Raw genomic sequence first — 20,111 nt, forward strand, 5'->3', positions numbered from 1 at the left:
CAAGTGTTTTTGTCCAGGGGCAGACCTCTCCATTCTCCGAAAAGTGGATTGTAGCACCCTGACTTTCCCCGCCTCGTCTCCTGGTGGTTTCTCCCAGGATCCAGCCTTGGTACGTAAGACGTTTGTCCTTCTCCCTTGGTGACATTTTTCTTTCAGGCCCTCCACATTCCTGGTGGTTTCTCCAAGCAGGTAATTGCTCTCCGCGTGGTGCTGATTCCTGAGGGGCAATTTAGGTTTTTCTAAACATAACATGGAGCTCGGGACCCCATCTCCAATACCTTCCTCCTCCCGGAAGCCCACCTAGTCCAGGGCCACACTCCCACATGCTCTGTGGCAACCCCTGCCTCGCTCTAAAAACCCGCAGGAGGCCTCTTCCTTCGCTGTACGGAACGGATACGCTTCCAAGATGGCGGCCCGCGCGCAGAAGCACACTGGGTGCAGCCATGTTCCCTGCCCAACAGCGCCTCTCAGGGAAACCGCGCAAGGTCCCTAACAAAGTCTGTTCGCCGTGTTGACTGTTGGCGGAATGCGGCTTCCAGGGTAATTCAGAGCATGCGCAATACCAACAGTCCGTATGGTGCTAGAGGCCCGACTGGAAGCGGAAGTGGCTCTCGGAGGCGTTTTTGCGGCTTGTGTCAGGAGCATCTTCATACGCTAATGCCGAGAGGTCTCTGAGGTGATTTTGGTTGCTCTTAATTAGGAATTCTGTGGGGTCAATGATGGAAGGCTTGTCCGTGGAGTTAGTGATGGTGGTTTGGGGATTCAGTGGTGGGGGGTGGGGTCTGTGGCATCCGTTATTGGGTGTCAGAGAGAGGTCAGTGATGGGGTCCTGGGCAATGGTGAATATCTTTGAGATGAGTGATTGGGATTTGGGGGCCCAGTGATGGGAGTCTGTGGTCAGTGATAGGGCCTGGGGCGTCAGCATGGGGAATCTATGGGGTCTGTGATGAGCTTGCTTTTTAAATACAAGCATTTTCTTTATTGCTCCCATTTCAGTGTTTGGGTTTTTGTTTTTTGAATTTCAGTTAATGTTTTCTTTGACCCATGAATTATTTAGAAGGGCATTCTCTATTTCAAATAATGCCTCTGGGTGACGCTCGAGTGTAAAAATTGCTTATGGCCCAGTTCAGGGTCAGTTTTCATAAATGTCACATCTATTACATAAAAATAATTGTATTCTTTATTAATTGTATTGTATTGTTTCATATAGATTGCATTATATATATTATTTTGTCTGCTTAATTAATTACCGAGAAAGGTAAACTCACACTGGAAAGGTTATTTATCCTCTTGCCCTTCCTTCAACCAGTTTCTGCTTTATATATTTGGAACTATTATTAGGAGCAGTTATGTGTATTTTCAATAATAGATATAACTAAATAACTCAAAAGATATTATAGCAATTTAAGCACCCACCAGCAATTTATAAAAGAGCTCATTTTCCAAAATGCTTTCCAGCATTTAAAAAAAAGTTTTTACAGTTCTGAGGGAAAATTATATCTGATTGGTCTAATGCACTTTCCCGTCAGTAATGTTGGCACCTTTTGGGTTAATTGCCATCTAAATTTACTTTTCTGTGAATTTTCATGTCCTTTGTCTTTTTTTTCCCCTGGGCTTTTATTTGTTTTCCACTTGATTGCTAGATTTTTTTTTTTTTTAACAATAAGGATAACCTGTCATCACATATTGAAACTTTTGTGTATATATATCTTCATTTTTATTTTTATTAGGTGTATTTTAACATATAATTAGGAAATATCGAATCAGAAATATTTGGTTTTTCTTTTATAGTTTCTGGGTTTTCTCTCATGTACAATAAGATCACTCTGACTCCAACAGAGTGTTGTACAAACGTATACTCCTAAAATTTATTTTAATATTCTTTGAGATTTTTAAAATACATATACTTAAAATATTTACTCATGTTGGAATTCAGTCTAATGTATAGTGTGCAATGGAGATCTAGTTTGTTTTGTTCCAGGTGGAAGGCCAGTTATGTCAGCAGCATTTATGCAATGAATGTCTTGTGTACACTCAATTGAATGTCACTTTTTTTTTTTTCCGGTACGCAGGCCTCTCACTGCTGTGGCCTCTCCCGTCGCGGAGCACAGGCTCCGGACGCGCAGGCTCAGCGGCCACGGCTCACAGGCCCAGCCGCTCCGCGGCATGTGGGATCCTCCCAGACCGGGGCACGATCCCGCGTCCCCTGCATCGGCAGGCGGACTCTCAACCACTGCGCCACCAGGGAAGCCCTGAATGTCACTTTTGTCACATACCTAAATCAGTATTGTCTGTTGTTTTACTTGCTTTGATTATATTTTTTTTATATTAACTTTTAATATCTAATAGTGCATAGTAATTGCAGATATTTATTGGATGCTTTTTGTATTCCAGGGAAGTGTTGAGTATTTTGTAAGCATCATCTCATTTCATTTTCATAACTCTATGAGGTAGGCACTTTCATTCTTATTTTTGAAACTGAAGCTAAAAATAACTTATTCATTTTCTCATAGCCAAAAAGTAGCAGAGCTGCAATTCAGATCTTCAGTAATGTCACTCCATATCTCATGTTTTTTTCCCATATTTTACCATGACTAATAACCTATCACAGGTTTTGTTAAACTTCATGTTCTCCACAGCACTGGTTCTTAAAGTATGGTTCCTGGAACAGTAGCATTAGCATCACCTGGGTACTAGTTAGAAATGCACATTCTTGGGCCCTGCTATGATCTTAATGTTTCTTCCCCCCAAATTCATATGTTGAAATTCTAATACCCAAAAGTATGGTATTAGAAGATGGGGCCTTTGGGGGATGATTAGGTCATGAAAGTAGAAACCTGATGAATGGGATTAGTGCTCTTATAAAAGATACCCCACAAAGCTTCATAGCCCCTTCCACCATGTGAAGACACAGCTAGAAGGTGCTGGCTATGAACCAGGAAGAGAGCCTTCATCAAAACGTGATTATGGACTTGATCTTGGACTTCCTAGCTTCCAGAGCTGTGAGCAATAAATTTCTGTTGTTTATAAGCTGCCCAGTCTGTGGTATTTTGTTAGAGCAACCCGAATAGTCTGAGACAGACCCTACCTTAGACCTACTGAATCAGAAACGGTGGGAGTGTGGGGATTTTTAACTGTATTTTAACAAATCTTCCAGGTGATTCGAATGCACACTCAAGCTTGAGAACCACTGTCCTGTGGTGTCTAGCTCAGGAAACTATACCTTGGAGTTCACTGGAGATGTTTATATGATGACTGACCATGTGGACATTATCTTTCCAGGGAGCCCCTGGGTCAGATCTTCCTCCAGATTCCACCTCACCTCTTCTTAGCAGCTCTGCTTGAGTTTACAGATGTCCACCAAACTTTAGGCTCCTGAGAGAATAAAGGTTGAGACCCAGCATGACCATGCCAGCTAATTGGACCTCTCACCAGAAATCCCTGGGCCTGGCTCCAGAGGAACATGGCAGCTCATGTGAGGTGAGGAGGAGGAATTCCAGGGGGTGGAAATTCATTCTGGGAGTAGTTTGATCTTTACAACAAAGTTTTGTGTAAAGATATCTAAAATTATTCCCAACGTTGTTTTTGGTGTTTGTTTTATTTTGTTTACCATATTAACCTTGATGTCTAAACCCATCGATGACAGTAAAAGAACTGAAAATTATAAACATAGATTCAGACATCAAATGTATTAACTACTCACAGCAAAACAATGTTCAAAAATAATCTAGAAAAATAACTTATCTCAATTTAAAATCTAGATGAAAGGGTGGATTTCTAGGAACATACTAAATTTCCCATCAAATCTTTAATTACCATTTACCATGTTTTCACTTGTAGTTGTTAAGATTTTTACTTAAAAAATTCTCCTTTTAATAAAATTAGGATTGCACCTTTGGAGAGATTTGTTTGCATTGATTTTATTCTGCTTTTGGAATGTTAACTTTGTGTATGTGTGCAAATTTTATGTTTAATATTTCTAAATGTTACAGAGTCACTTGAAAAGAATATTTCCAGATATGGACTTTGTTATCAATAAAATATGTAGTTAGGAGGTTTTTACAATGTGGCTTGTTTTTTCCTCTTTATCTCCTGGAGCTGAGAGATATTATTTAAAGTTTCCCACCATGAGTATATTTCTATCTGTATTGCCTATAGTTTCTGTTTATAAATTTTGATGCTATGTAATTTGTTGCAGTGATAGTAATGACATCTCAAGTTCATTTTGGATTGTGTCCTTGTCCTGTTTAATATCTTTTCTTAGAATTCAGCTCTGTCTGATATTAAGATGGAGGCTGTTATTTCCTTTATGTTGGCATATCCAAATATGCCTTTTGCTTATCCTTTTACTGTCAGCCTTTGGAGTCCTTGTGCAATTTCTCTGTACAGCAGTGGAAAGATGCTTTTTATGTTACACTTCTGATGTGGATGTTTCTTTTATGTATCTTTCACTGTATACTCTGTATTTTTTGCTTTTGTTTCTGTGTCAGTCTGGTAATTAGGAGGGTTTAGATTCTTTTTTGTTTGGTTAGTTCTCTTAGTGTCACCCTTATCGCATTAACTTTTTGAACTAAATCTTTTACTCTTTTAGACAATATCTATTAAATTTGTACTGTGAATAATGATAAAAGTTCTATACTACTACTTAAAGGATTCTTTTGTTTGTTGGATATTTTTATTAAACTCTATTTTTGTTTTTTTTTCTATTTTACTTTAAAAGTCCTTATTTCCATTTCATGTTGCTTACTTGTCTTAATCTGCTCTTGCCACTTTTTGTGTTTTCATAGAATGTTTTTATTGCTTTCAGAGAGAACTTCATTTCTGTGCTACTTTTTCTTTCTTTTTTACTTCTTTACTGAGTTCTGCCTTTTTTTTTTTCAAAAATTCAAATAACCATTTTCTTAACCTGTTTTTTCATTATTTCTTCTTTGGACTCATATCCCTATTTATTTCATTAAGTAGTTGATTGTTTTAGTGAATTCCTTGAATTCATGGTGAATGTGTTTTATTGTGTGGCAATTTATTTCTAGCATGTTCCTTTTAATCTCTCTCTTTTTTTTTCATTCTTTTTGCTTATAGTATCTTTGTACATTAGGAGATTTTTATTGTTATTTTTGAGTAAGGAGATTTTTCCTGGACAGATTGTTTATAAGAACCTCATTTGGTGCGGAGTCAAAGCTACGAATATGACATCTTCTTGATTCCCCATTTAATTCTTGATGACATAGGGTTTAGGGGCCAGGGTTTTGATGTGAGTAGGTTGTGAATATGCAAGTGTATGAAAGAGAAAAATTAGAGTATATGTATTCTTTTCAAGTATATAAGGAACATTTTCAAAGAAATGGCAATGTTCTAAGCCCCATAAACAGAATCAACACATCACAAAGAAGCAAACTGTAATCTCTGAACATAGTTAAATGAAGAAATAAAAAAGATAGCTTTTGGGCTTCCCTGGTGCTGCAGTGGTTGAGAGTCCGCCTGCTGATGCAGGGGACACGGATTCGTGTCCCAGTCGGGGAAGATGCCACATGCCGCAGAGCGGCTGGGCCTGTGAGCCATGGCCGCTGAGCCTGCGCGTCCGGAGCCTGTGCTCCGCAACAGGAGAGGCCACGAAAATGAGAGGCCCGCGTACCGCAAAAAAAAAAAAGATAGCTTTCAAGCATCAAAATTTTAGACATTAAAAACACAAGTATCTTTAATACTTATCCTTAATACTTTCTCTGTCCTGTCCTTCCTGCATGCTCATTCCCTACCCTGAATTCAGTGACCTGCTCTGTATATTCAACTCCTGAATCATCATCTCCCTACTAGCTCTCTATCCACCTGCCTAGAGTCCATCCTTGTATATGTTTTATCACTTAAACCTTAGTATGTACAAAATATATTATTTATCTTTTTCCCCCAGCCCCCTCCTCTAGTCCTTAAATTCATCTGTGACCTCAGAATCTACAGCAACACAAAACTGATGACTGAGAGTTATCTGAGTCCTTTTTTCTCACCTTCACACTCGGTATCACTTTTACCTCCTTGATAATTAGTATCAATCTCTTCTATAGCCTTACTACAGCCTTACTTTAGATAAGTAAGAAATTTGTATTCTCTCACCTGAATTGTGCAGTGGTTCTCGTGACTTATTTTCTGGTCTTGCCCATTTCAAAATGCTCTGTTACGAGAATAAATAAACTTTCTTCAATATATTTTTTCAACGTTTTATTTATTTTGAAATAATTATAGATTCAAAGAGCATGCAGAATATAGTACGGAGAATTCTCCGATAAATTCCAGTTTATTGTGATGCATGATTCTTTTTATTCATTGCTGGATCCAATTTGGCAATATTTCATTTAGGATATTTGCATCTAAGTTCTCAAGAGATATTGGTCTGTAGTTTTCTTTTTGGTACTGTCTTTGTAGTGCTTTGGTATCAGCGTAATAATACTGGCCCCAAAAAATTAGTTGGGAAGTGTTTCCTCTTCTTTTAATTTCTGGATGGGATTGTGTAAAAATGAGACTAACTCTTCTTTAGAAGTTTAGTAGAATTCTCTAGTAAAACTATCTCGGGACTTCCCTGGTGATCCAGTGGTTAAGACTCTGCTTCCACTGCAAGGGGCACGGGTTTGACCCCTAGTTGGGGAGCTAAGATCCTGCATACTACACGGCGCAGCAAAAAAAAAAAACCAAACTATCTGGGCCTGGAGACTTTTTTTTCCAGGAGCTTTTAAATTATTAATTTAATTTAATGGTTTATGGGATTATCAACTTATGTATTTCATAATGTTGAGTTTTCGTAGTTGTGGTTTTTGAGGAATCGGTGCATTTCTTCTAAGTTGCTGACTCTATTAGCATAGAAGTTTTGTATTCCCTTATTTTTCTTTTAATGGCTGCCATATCTGTAACGATATTCATTCCTGACATTGGTAATTTGTATATTTTTATCTTTGTCAGTCTGGTTGACTACTAGGTCAGTCAGCAAGATTTATCAATTTTATTGATTTTTTTCAAAATAATTACATTGTGTTTTATTGATTTTTCTCTAGTTTTTTTAAATTTTGTTTTCAATTTCCTTGATACCTGTTTTCTATTATTTTCTTCTTTCTGCTTGCTTTGGGTTTATTTTGCTTTTCTTTTTCTAGTTTCTTGAGGTAGGAATTTAGATTATTGACTTGAGACCTTTCCCCTTTCCTTTTTTAAAAAATTGATGTGTACTTGACGTATAACATATTATTTTCAGGTATACAACATTATTCAATATTTGTATATATTGTGAAATTATCACCATGATAAATCTAGTTCTCATTCATCACTACACATAGTTACAAATATTTTCTCTTGTGTTGAGAACCTTCAAGATCTCTCTTAGCAACTTTCAAATATACAATCCAGTATTAACTATAGTTATAGTTACCATGCTGTGCATTACGTCCCCATGACTTACTTTATACCTGGAAGTTTATACTTTTGACCACCTTCACCCATTTTACCCATCACCCGCCCCCTGCTTCTGGCAACCACCAGTCTATTCTCTGTATCTATGACTTCAGTTGCTGGTTTTTTTACATTCCACATAAAGTGAGATCATGAGGTATTTGTCCTTCTTTGTCTGACTTATTTCACTTAGCATAATGCCCTCAAGGTCCATCCATGCTGTTGAGAATGGCAAGATTTCCTTCTTTTTTATGGCTGAATAATGTTCCAGTGCATATATAAATACCACATTTTCTTTATCCATTCACCTATCATTGGACACAGGTCGCTTTCATGTCTTGGCCATTGTAGATAATGCTGCAGTGAACGTGGGGGTGTGTATATTTATTCAAGTTAACATTTTCATTTCTTTTGGATAAATACTTAGATATAGAATTGCTGGATCATATGGCAGTTCTATTTTTAATTTTTTGAAGAGCCTCCATAGTATTTTCCATAGTGGTTGCACCAATTGACATTCTTCCAGTAGTGCACAAGGATTCCCTTTTCTCCACATCTTTTCCAGCACTTATTATTTCTTGGGTTTGTGGGATTTTTTTTGTTGTTGTTACATTCTGACAGGTGTAAGGTGATATCTCATTGTGAATTTGACTTGTATTACCCTGATCGTTAGTGACGTTGAGCACGTTTTCATTATCTGTTGGCAATCTGTATATTTTCTTTGGAAAAATGTCTTATTCAGATTCTCTGCCCATTTTTTACTTGGATCATTTGTTTCCCCTTTTCTATAAATTTCCCTTTCAGCATCCCACAGATTTTGATACATTGTATTTTCACTTTTTTACAGTTCTATGTATTTTCTAGATTTCTTTTGAGGATTTCTCTTTGACTTATAGGTTATTTAGAAGTGTGTTGATTAATTTCCAGGTATTTCCAGACTTTCCAGATAGCTTTTGTTACTGTTTTCTAATATAATTCCTTTGGAGATTTTTCTGTTGTCTTTCTGTTATTGAGTTTTAGTTTGATTCCATTATTTTCAGAGAATATACTTCATATTATTTCATTTCTTTCCAGTTGAGATTTATTTCACAGCCTAGGATATGGTCTGTCTTGGTCATTGTTCTATGGATGCCTGAAAAGAATGTGTATTCTGCTGTTGTTGGTTGGAGTATTCTATAAATATTGATTAGATCCTTTTGTTTGTTTTTCTATATCATTGATAATACCCTGTTTATTATTTCTATAATTTACTGAGTGTGGGCTGTTCAGGTCCCTATAGATCCCTTTTTTAAGTGTTTGACTTCAGGTGGAAATAGCCATTCCTTTAATTATGCATTTCCAGATTAGATTTTTTTAATATGGAAGATCATGTTTTTTAAAAAACATTTTGCTATGAAAAAAATGTAAATGTATTGAAGAGTAAAGAGAATAGTATAAGGAGCCCATGTATCTATTGTACCTGTCACTCAGCTTTATTAGTGATCAACATTCTGTCATTCTTATATTGTCTAAAACTACCCTCCTTCCCAGCTGCTAGATTATTTTAAAGTAAATCCCGAAAACCATTTTATCTGTGACTACTTTGATGTATATCTCTAAGAGATGAGAATTCTTTTTTTCTTCCTTTTTGTTTGACATAACCATTAAGCCATTATCACACCTAAAACATAATATCAATAATTCCTAGGTATCATCTGATACCCAGTTATTATTTGAATTTGAAACATGCCATAAATATCTTTTTAATGTTGGTTTGCTTTAATTAAGAGCCAGACACGGTCCACAAGTTGCATTTGGTTAGTATGACTCTGAAGTCTCTTTTAATAAAGATTCTCCTCCGTATTTTTTCTGTTGTAATTTATTTTTTGAAGAAACAGGTCATTTTCTGCCTTCTGGATTTAGCTCATGTTTTGGTCTTGATATTGTTCAACATATTCCTCTATACTGCATATTACCTATGAATGATTTGTTGGATCTGGAGGCTTAATGAGATTCAGGTTGTATTTTTCTTTATATTTTGTAAAAGTACTTAATGGGTGGTATGAAATTAATTACTAGATCATGTCAGGAGGCACATAATACATGGTTATCTCTCTTTTTGTGATGTTAAAATTGATGAGTGGATGCCATTGTTACTAGCTGACTCATCCATTTTAAACTTCTTTTCAGCCTTTCACCTGAAACAGTTGAGCAACCCTTAATGATTATTGTCTAAACTCATTATTTCATTAGGAGTTATGAGATGATAGTATTCTAATTCTATCCTAACTTCTTCATTTTTTAGCCAGAAATCATTTTGTAAGGAACTGTTCATCATTTATTTGGTTATTCTGCAATACAGATCTTATACAAAAAAATGTTTAATATAAATCTGACTACCTTAATTACCTTTACTTAAAATGGAAAATTCATACTTGTTCTATGAGCAAACTGTTTTTCCCATAACCACCTTCCTGGCTTGTCATGCAGACTTCTCTTCATTTACATAGAGCTATTTGCTATTCTCCAAACTCATCATGTATTTTCCTATAGCCACACCTTTGCTTGTCTTTTCTGGGAAATGACCTTCCTCACCTCCCCATTCTGTGTTATACTTCTCATCTTCCAACTTAAATTCCTCAACTAATAATAAACTTACACCCCCATGTGGAATGTGTTTTTCCTTTTTGGGGACCTCAGTGTGTTCCACATAGAGATTTACTTTTTGACACTTTAGTGAACTTGTGTCTTCTTTTACTTTTCTTTTAAAACATAGGTCTTGTTTATTTTCCAAGTCTTTTAAGTTGCTAGAAGATTAGAAACATAAATAATTCATATTTGTGTTCCCAGGGCTAGCATAATGGCTGGTCCTAAATTGCTCAGAAATTGTATCACAGGTCATTCATCCAGTTGCTAGAAAGCTACAAGAGAGCCTATTTCAATCTTCAGTTTTGAAAAACGAGTAATTGACTGACCATAGTATAGAACAATAGCAGAAATTCTTTACTGGCTTTCTTTCTTCCATAAAATATTATGTAAAGCTAGATATTTAATATACACTCTATATGCAATACCATTTTTTAAAAAGTTCCTGGATTACACAGGTGTATACACTTGTCAAAACTTCAAATGGTACTCTGAGGACTTGTGCATTTCATTGTATGAAAAGCTTACCTAAAAAAGGTAAAAAAATGTTATACTCTACTTAATGATTTGCATTCTGAAGTATTTAAGAGGAAGTGTACTGGCATCTATAGTTTACTTTGAAATGCACAAAAAAGTAATATGGATTGATGGATGGGTAAAAGGATGGGTAAATGTGTGGTAAAACAACTAGAGTAAATTGTTAGGGATAGATTCTAAGTGGTGGTTATATAGGTTTTCACTACACAATTATTTTAAATTTTCTGTATGTTTGTAAAATTTCATAATAAAATGTTAGGGAAATGGGGGGTGAGTTTTTAAACAGAGGAGGTAAATTAATAACAACAAAACCTAAGTTCCATATTCCTAAATATAGTCTCTCCATCCCCCAAAACTAACTATTCATGCTGAACAGGAATGTGCCCTTACAGGGATCAGTGTCCTTCAGGGATGTGGCTGTAGATTTCAGCAGAGAGGAGTGGCAGCAGCTAGACCTTGATCAGAAAAACCTGTACCGGGATGTGATGCTGGAGACCTATAGCCACCTGCTCTCAGTAGGTAAGCACAGTTACCTGAGTGTCTGAAAGAAGGGCCCCACTGAGAGTGTTTTTATTCTCAGTTGCTGAATGCTGTGAGACACCTGACTTATATGATGGTTTTGTCCTTGATTTGTCCAGGATTCTTTATCCCTTTTGGGCACTCTGAATTTTACAGTTGACCCTTGAACAACACAAGGGTTAGTGGTGCAGATCTGGCACAGTTGAAAATTCACATACAACTTTTTTTTTTTTTTTTTTGCGGTACGCGGGCCTCTCACTGTTGTGGCCTCTCCCGTTGCGGAGCACAGGCTCCGGGCGCGCAGGCTCAGCAGCCATGGCTCACGGGCCCAGCCGCTCCATGGCATGTGGGATCTTCCTGGACCGGGGCATGAACCCGTGTCCCCTGCATCGGCAGGCGGGCTCTCAACCACTGTGCCACCAGGGAAGCCCCACATACAACTTTTGACTTGCCAACACTTAACTCCTAATGGTCTACTGTTGACTGAAAGGCTTACCAATAACATAAAGTCAATTAACGTATATTTTGTGTGTTATACGTATTATATACTGTATTCTTACAATAAAGCAAGCTAGAGAAAAGGTTATTAAGAAGATCATAAGGAAGAGAAAATACATTTACTGTACTGTATCAATACTGTAAGTTTATGTCATCTATTTATAAGGTGAATCGTCTGTCAATGCCTACATCAATATTGTCTTAAATGATACAAAGCACTATAGATGTTATATATATTACAACACTAGACATCAAAAATGAAAAGGTAATGTGAAAAAGAAATTCATATTTATTTATAGGTGTAATGAATGATTCATGTATTGATAATGAAGAAGTAGCAATATGATTGCTTTATGGTAGCCTAGTGTAATTGATATGATGATTTCATGGTAGCCTAGCCTATACAGTAATGAATAAAGTGTTATAAAATTTTTATGGCATACAGTATTATAGTCATATTCATAATGCAGTATTGGAAACATTGTTACATTAAGAAAAAAAACACCTGTGATGATAGGCTGATACCCAGTTTCTCCAATTACAAGAGAGGCATACTGTACAATAATGCACTTCTTGGAAAGCAGAGTTATAAAACAGTAAGAAAACTAACACTTATTAATTTTATATTAAATGGCACTCACCTTATGCCTATGTAAGGATAGGCTGTCCACCTCAATACAAGTCTTGTACATGGTGTTCTACGTGATGAATACTTAGTCAATGATGATGACGATGACACACAAACTCCTCATACAGTCCTTGCTGCACAGTTATTAGATTTTTACAGGAAGACACATGTATACACAACAGATAAGTTTATTAACTGTACAGCATGATGATTCTTTACTCCTTTTTAAGTGAAAGTGGATCATCATAAAGGTCTTCATCCTCGTTGTCTTCACATTGAATGGGCTGAGGAGGAGAAGGAAGAGGAGGAGTTGGTTTTGCTGTCTCGGGGATGGCAGGTGGAAGAAGTGGGGGAGGTGGAAGAGGGGAGGCAGGAGATACAGGCACACTCGATGTAACATTATGGAAATACATCATAATTTCTAACTTTTTTGCTTTTTCATTTCTCTAAAAATATTTCTATATTTTTATACCAACTCTTCTTCCACCATTTGCTTTAGTTTCAGTGCCCATATCATAGAAAGGTCCATGTGGTAAAAGAAGTCAAAAGCAGTCTTAAGTAAATCTGAACCCTTCTGCCAGACTGTCTAATGTCAACTTGTTTTCTGGCACTGCTTCTTCATGTTTTCTTTCTAATCATCTGGCATTGGTTTGAAAGCCCTCAGATTCATCAAACCTCTGCTGTGATGTCTATTAGCTCTTAAATTTCTCCAAGATAATCCTCCACACCCTCACCCCCACCTTTTTTGCCTTATTCACAATGTCTTTCTTGATTTCCCTTATTTGCTCTGTTGTAGATCCTATGCAGTCATACACAACATCTGGACACAGCTTTTCTGGCAGGAATTTATTGTTTCAGGCTTGATGGCTTTCATGGCTTTTTCTGTAACAACGATGGCATCGTCAGTGGTGTAATCCTTCCAGCCTTTTATGATGTTCTCTCTATCAAGTTTCTCTTCCACAGTGTTGACAATCCTTTCCATAGACTACCATGTGTAATAAGCCTTAATGGTCCTTGTGACCCCCTGATCTAGGGGCTGAATTAGAGATGTTGTGTTTGGGGGCAGGTAGACCATTTCAATGCCTTTGGTGTTGAACTCATGGGGTTCTGGGTGACCAGCGACATTGTCCAATATCAAAAGGCAGTCCCTTACTGGCTGGGTACTTACTGACTCCAGGGACAAAGCATCAATGGAACCAATTCAGAAAGAAAGTTCTTGTTGTTCAGGCCTTCTTGTTTTACAACCAAAAGACTGGCAGCTGGTGTTTATCTTTTCCTTTCAAGGCTTAGGGGTTAGCAGCTTTATAGATAAGGGTTGTCCTAATCATAAACTTGACTGCACTTGCACGAAACAGGGGAGTTAGTTAGGATTTAGGTTCCTGTCCTGGTGCTCGCTTCTCTTCCTTAGTCCTTTGTGGCATTTTTTCCAGAATATGGCACTTTCATCTGCATTAAAAACAAGTTCAGGCAGATATCTTTTTTCTCCTGAATGATTTTCTTTATGGCATCTAGGAACTTATCTGCTGCCTTTTGGTCATCAGAAGCTGCTTCTCTTATCTCTTTTTAAAGTCAAACCTCTTTCTAAAATTATCAAACCATCCTTTACTGGCATTAAATTCTCTAGCTTTAAGCCCTTCACCTTCCTTTTGCTTTAAGTTACCATATAATGACTTTGCTTTTTCTCAAATCATATTAGAATCTATAGATATGCTTTTTTAAAAATATATTTATTTATTTATTTGGCTGTGCCAGGTCTTATTCGCAGCATGCAGGATCTTCGTTGTGACATGCGGGGTCTTTAGTTGCAAATGTGAACTCTTAGTTGTGGCATGTGGGATCTAGTTCCCTGCCCAGGGATCGAACCCAGGCCCCCTGCATTGGGAGCGTGGAGTCTTAGCCACTGGATCACCAGCAAAGTCCTGGAATGCTTTTCTTATAACAATCCTGTACCCACATAAAAACTACATTTTTAATACAAGATAAAAAAAAGTGTTTCTTAAAAAGTGCATGGTGGGAATTCCCTGGCAGTCCAATGGTTAGGACTCTACTCTCTCACTGCTCAGGGCCTGGATTCAGTGCTCCCTAGTTGGGGAACTAGGATCCCACAAGATATGCAGTGCAGTCAAAAAAAAAAAAAAAAAAAAGATGCAGGGTTTTTGTGTCTGCTGGTATATGCTTCATGTATTTCTTTTTTTTTTACAATGGTTTTTACACTTAATTCATTTATCTTGAAATGGCTGGCAACAACAGCTGCAGACCTCAATCAAGCAATTCAGCTTTTTCTTGTAACGTCATGAATTTTCTCTGTTCTTGGGAGCATTTCCAGCATCGCTAGTGGCACTTAGTATGTTAGTATAGGTCCCGTGATATTATTCAAGGTTTATGGTATTGCAATAAACATGAAACATATGTGAGAACCCAGAGAGATTACTTTTTACTGCTATACACAATTTACTGGAGAGAGGGACTGCTCATGAGGCAATGATTAGGGCATTTTAAGTGGATATTTACAGCACTGAGCTCACTGCAATAGCAATAGGAGGTGGCTACAAAATTCATGACATACCTAACTTTTTTAAAACATTTTTTGATATTTCTAGGCTATGAAGTTTGTCTGAGTTTTTTCAAATTGTCACAGATCTCCAAAAGATTTTCCAATATTTTCGGTAAAATCCACTTATAAGTTGGACCCATGTGGTTCAAAGCCCTGTTGTTCAAGGGTTAACTGTACTCTGCTCTCAGAGATACACTGTTACTTTCCTGTAGAACAAAGCCTCATTGAACAAGACTATTGGTTGGGCTCTGTAACACAATTAGCTGGACCCACACCCTTTATCATTTCTCATGAACAGGGTATCAAGTTCCTGAAACAGAGGTTTTCATGTTGGAGCAAGGAAAGGAGCCATGGGCACTGCAGGGTGAGAGCCCACATCAGAGCTGTCCAGGTGAGTGAGTGTGACCCAGACTGATGGGAGACAGGGAAGTAAATCTCAGCCATCTTGAGAAAGACTGGCATCTTTGAAATGCTATTAAGCTGACTCTTCTGGAAGGTTCTGATTTTTTTGTATTATTTGAGGACCCTTGATATCGGCCTTTCAGATAACTAAATGCCTTCTATAAAAATGCCTTTGTCGTTTCTAACTGTCTTCTTCCTTGGCTTTTTGGCGTCTGGATCACATGCCAACCTGCCTCAATGAATATTTTCTTTTTTTCTTGGTTATGCTCCTTTTCTCTAACATTCTTTTTTTCTTTCTGCCTTCCGCATTGTCCAAGATTCATTCTTTATGTATTCAGCTATTCATGGATTTGCTTTCTTTAAAAGTTACTATATGTCACACACTCCCACTCCTGCTAGTCCTCTTTCATTTCTTTCTTTCTCATTGTGAGACGCTTTGGAACTTTATCTCCAATCATGCTCTCTTCCTTTTTTCTCCATAGTCACTGACTTAAGATTTCTCACTTTCCCATTCCCCATGTCTTTCATCCAACTGATGACTTAAAGGTCACTGTTGCTTAACCTTTAGGAGTACCTTTCTGACTTCCTTCCAAGGTTGATTGAGACTTCACACTGACTGGGGGCTGTCTACCTGGTTGGCTGATTTTTGAAATTGCTTTATTTCTGTACTTCACATGATGAGGTTTGAGTTTAATCATGTCTTCATTCAGGACACACTAGCATCATCAGTATGGGTAAGGATTCTCTATTATTTTATTTTTTCAATTTATTCATTATTCCTTCTTTTCCCCATACTCATCTCACTTCCCATCATAGGCAATTGTTTTATATGATAGAAACATATTTTTAAGTTCATATTTAAAGTGACTTGGGGTATGTATTATTAGTTTATATAAATATTATTGTGCTATATATCTTGTTCTTTGCCTTTTTTCACTTCCTGGCACAGTGCATTGAGTTCATAAAGTTTATTTTCTAAATAAACTGAATTGTATCCCAGAATGTTTCCTATCACCACTATCACCAAGTCTTCTCAGCCAATGATCCACCCTCACCGTTTTCACTGTGTTCAACCTGGATGAACCATATGACCCTCTTCTCTTGCCTCTGCTAGCTGCTCTTTGAGCTAAAATCATCTCATTCTCCTTTGAGAAGGAGAGTTTCGGTTTCAAACCTCACAGAGAATTTCTGAAAAACTTCTTTCTACATTGAGAGGAAAGGTGATGCTACAAGTGACGTTTTATTGTATTTTATTCTAGAAGAATTGTGGCAGATTGATGACCAGATAGAGAGCTATCAACAAAGAGAAAAATCTTTAAGAGATGTTGCTTTCATCAAGAAAATATTGACTATAAAGAGGGATTATGAATATAAAGACAGAAAAATAATTCATGTGAGCCAAAACATTCCTTTCCCAAAGAGACCTCATCAGTGTGACTTATATGGAAGTGCTTTAAGCCATAATTTAGATTTACACAGTCATAATAGAAACAGTGGATCAAAGAACATTAATAAGATTACTGAATATGGTAAAATTTCTTCCTGTACTAAACATGAGTGTACTCCAACAGGAGAGAAATTATGGGGCCATAATCAATGTGGAAAAATCCTCAGCTATAAACAAGTACCCTGTCAACATCAGAAAAGTCATACTGGGGCAAAATCTTATGAATGTGCTGAATTTGGAAATATCTTCACCCAGAAGTCACAACTCAAGGTACATCTGAAAGTGCATACAGGAGAAAAACTGTATGTATGTATTGACTGTGGGAAGGCTTTTGTACAGAAGCCAGAATTCATTACACATCAGAGAACTCATACTAGAGAGAAGCCCTATAAGTGCAGTGAATGTGGGAAAGCCTTTTTCCAAGTATCTTCTCTTTTCAGGCATCAGAGAATTCATACTGGAGAAAAACTCTATGAATGCAGTGAATGTGGGAAAGGCTTCTCTTATAACTCAGATCTTAGTATACATCAGAAAATTCATACTGGAGAGAGACACCATGAGTGCAGTGATTGTGGCAAAGCATTCACGCAGAAGTCCACACTCAAGATGCATCAGAAAATTCATACAGGCGAGAGATCCTATATATGTATTGAATGTGGACAGGCCTTCATCCAGAAGACACACTTGATTGCGCACCGAAGAATTCATACTGGAGAAAAACCATATGAATGCAGTAACTGTGGGAAGTCCTTCATTTCCAAGTCACAACTGCAGGTACACCAACGAACTCACACAAGAATGAAACCGTCTATATGCAACGAATATGGGAAGGTTTTCAACAATAGTTCCAACCTCAATACACATAAGAAAGTACAAATGAGAGAGAAATCTTCCATATGTACTGAATGTGGTAAGGCCTTTACGTACAGGTCAGAGTTGATTATACATCAGAGAATTCACACCGGAGAGAAACCTTATGAATGCAGTGATTGTGGAAAAGCCTTCACTCAGAAGTCAGCACTCACAGTGCATCAGAGAATTCATACAGGAGAAAAATCATATATATGCATGAAATGTGGGCTAGCCTTCATCCAGAAGGCACACTTGATTGCCCATCAAATAATTCATACAGGAGAGAAACCTTATAAATGTGGTAATTGTGGGAAATCCTTTACTTCCAAGTCACAACTTCATGTGCATAAACGAATTCACACAGGAGAGAAACCTTATATGTGCACTAAATGTGGGAAGGCATTTACCAACAGGTCAAATCTCATTACACATCAGAAAACTCATACAGGAGAGAAATCCTATATATGTCCTAAATGTGGCAAGGCCTTCACACAAAGGTCAGACTTGATTACACATCAGAGAATTCATACTGGGGAGAAACCTTATGAATGCAATACCTGTGGAAAAGCCTTCACCCAGAAGTCACACCTCAATATACACCAGAAAATTCACACTGGAGAGAGACAATATGAATGCCATGAATGTGGGAAAGCCTTCAACCAGAAATCAATACTCATTGTGCATCAGAAAATTCATACAGGAGAGAAACCCTATGTGTGCACTGAGTGTGGAAGAGCCTTCATCCGGAAGTCAAACTTTATTACTCATCAGAGAATTCATACTGGGGAGAAACCTTATGAATGCAATGATTGTGGGAAATCTTTCACCTCCAAGTCTCAGCTCCTGGTGCATCGACCAATTCACACAGGAGAAAAACCATATGTGTGTGCTATATGTGGGAAAGCCTTTAGTGGCAGGTCAAATCTTAGTAAACATCAGAAAACTCATACCGGAGAAAAGCCCTACATTTGTTCTGAATGTGGAAAGACTTTCAGACAAAAGTCAGAACTGATTATACATCATAGGATTCATACTGGAGAGAAACCTTATGAATGCAGTGACTGTGGTAAATCGTTCACTAAGAAATCACAGCTCCAAGTGCATCAACGAATTCACACAGGAGAGAAGCCTTATGTGTGTGCTGAGTGTGGGAAGGCCTTCACTGACAGATCAAATTTGAACAAACACCAGACAACACACACTGGAGACAAACCCTATAAGTGTGTAGTCTGTGGGAAAGGCTTTGTTCAGAAATCAGTTCTCAGCATGCATCAAAGTATTCACACTTGAGAGAAACATTCTGAGAAAACCTCAGTGAGATCAGATTTTATTTTACATTATGGAATTTGTGCAACAGAAAAATATGCATATTATCGTAACTAGAAATGCTTCATCAGAATGTCATACGTTACTATACAGAAGAGGACCTCTGAAAGGACCCTGAATGGGAGGACCCCTTCCCATATTGTCACCAGCCTCAGTAAACCTTGGGGCATTCATACTGAGAAGGAACTTTGTCAGTTTGGTACATTAGAAGAAGCCTTCTCATGAAAACTGTAACCGAACACTGTTAGCAAATTCTGCACTGGAAACATTATGTGAAGTCATGCTAATGATAATCCTGCTTACTGTGGAATAGATAATATGCCAACAAGTTGAATGGTAGAACAGCATAATATATACGATAACGATAAACCCTAAGTTCTGTGAGATGTTTGTTGCAGAACACATTGCCTAACAGAATTTTGTGTGCCATTCTTCTGTTGAATCAAACATGGTCTGTGTATCTAATCCCCCATTGCATATTTTTATCAAGAAAGGGATGCCACAATAAAAAAATTATTTATGTATACAGATATAAACCTCAGAGTGTATGTTGACTCCCCCATTATCCTCTAGCACCATGAATGGTACCCCCCCCTTATTAACCACCAGTAGAGTGTTTTCAACTTTCACACAGCACATTGTCTTCTGACCCCTATAATTGCATTATGACTGCCTATTCGTGTTGACTACCATTATCTCCCAGACTTACTGACCCTTAATTAGCCCCCAGTATAGTGTCCTGTGAGCTCCCATTACCTTCAGGAAAGCTTCTGAAGTAAGAATGTTCAGGTCACCTCAGTCAACTCTTCACCTCGGTCTCCCTTTTGCTGTTACAGTTTTATAGTGCTTCCAGCTCATTTGCCTTCCTTAATGACTTGACCTTTATAATGACAATAATGAATCAATAACTCATTAAAACAAACCCCAACATACCTTTACTGTCTCCTCTCTACCCATCTTCATTCCATGCACTCTTCAAGGACCTTCTCCCCCATGTGCCTCAAACGCATCAGGTTAGGTCCTGCCTCAGGGCCTTTGCATTTGCAGTGCCCTCTTCAAAGAGAACAGTTCCTCATTATATCTCTGTGGTTTACTCCATTGTGTCTTTCTTCCAATGGCATATCTTCACAGAGGCCTGCCCTGCCCTCCCCTGCCTGTCTGGCTTAAAATTCCATCATCCTCCCCTTCCTCCTTTATCCTCTCCATAGCACTTATTACCATGATGCCCTGTATATTTCACTTATTTGTCTATGGTTCCCACTCTAGAATGTTTTTCCCCATTTTGTTCATCGTTGTGA

The 20,111-nt window shown here is 37.6% G+C and overlaps 1 protein-coding gene across 1 annotated transcript; it reads left to right on the top strand.

The window, feature by feature from the left end:
• The first annotated feature begins 605 nt into the window (after positions 1-605).
• On the top strand, positions 606-19,848 carry LOC138413845 (zinc finger protein 585A). The gene is made up of 6 exons (XM_059999348.2): positions 606-676; positions 2,073-2,450; positions 3,283-3,480; positions 10,980-11,106; positions 15,085-15,177; positions 16,448-19,848. The coding sequence occupies exons 3-6, from the start codon at positions 3,403-3,405 to the stop codon at positions 18,775-18,777; spliced, it is 2,628 nt and encodes an 875-aa protein (XP_059855331.1). The 5' UTR covers positions 606-676; positions 2,073-2,450; positions 3,283-3,402; the 3' UTR covers positions 18,778-19,848.
• Positions 19,849-20,111: the final 263 nt, after the last annotated feature.

This window comes from Delphinus delphis, chromosome 20 (genome assembly GCF_949987515.2).
Source record: "Delphinus delphis chromosome 20, mDelDel1.2, whole genome shotgun sequence".
Classification (NCBI taxonomy): Eukaryota; Metazoa; Chordata; class Mammalia; order Artiodactyla; family Delphinidae; genus Delphinus; species Delphinus delphis.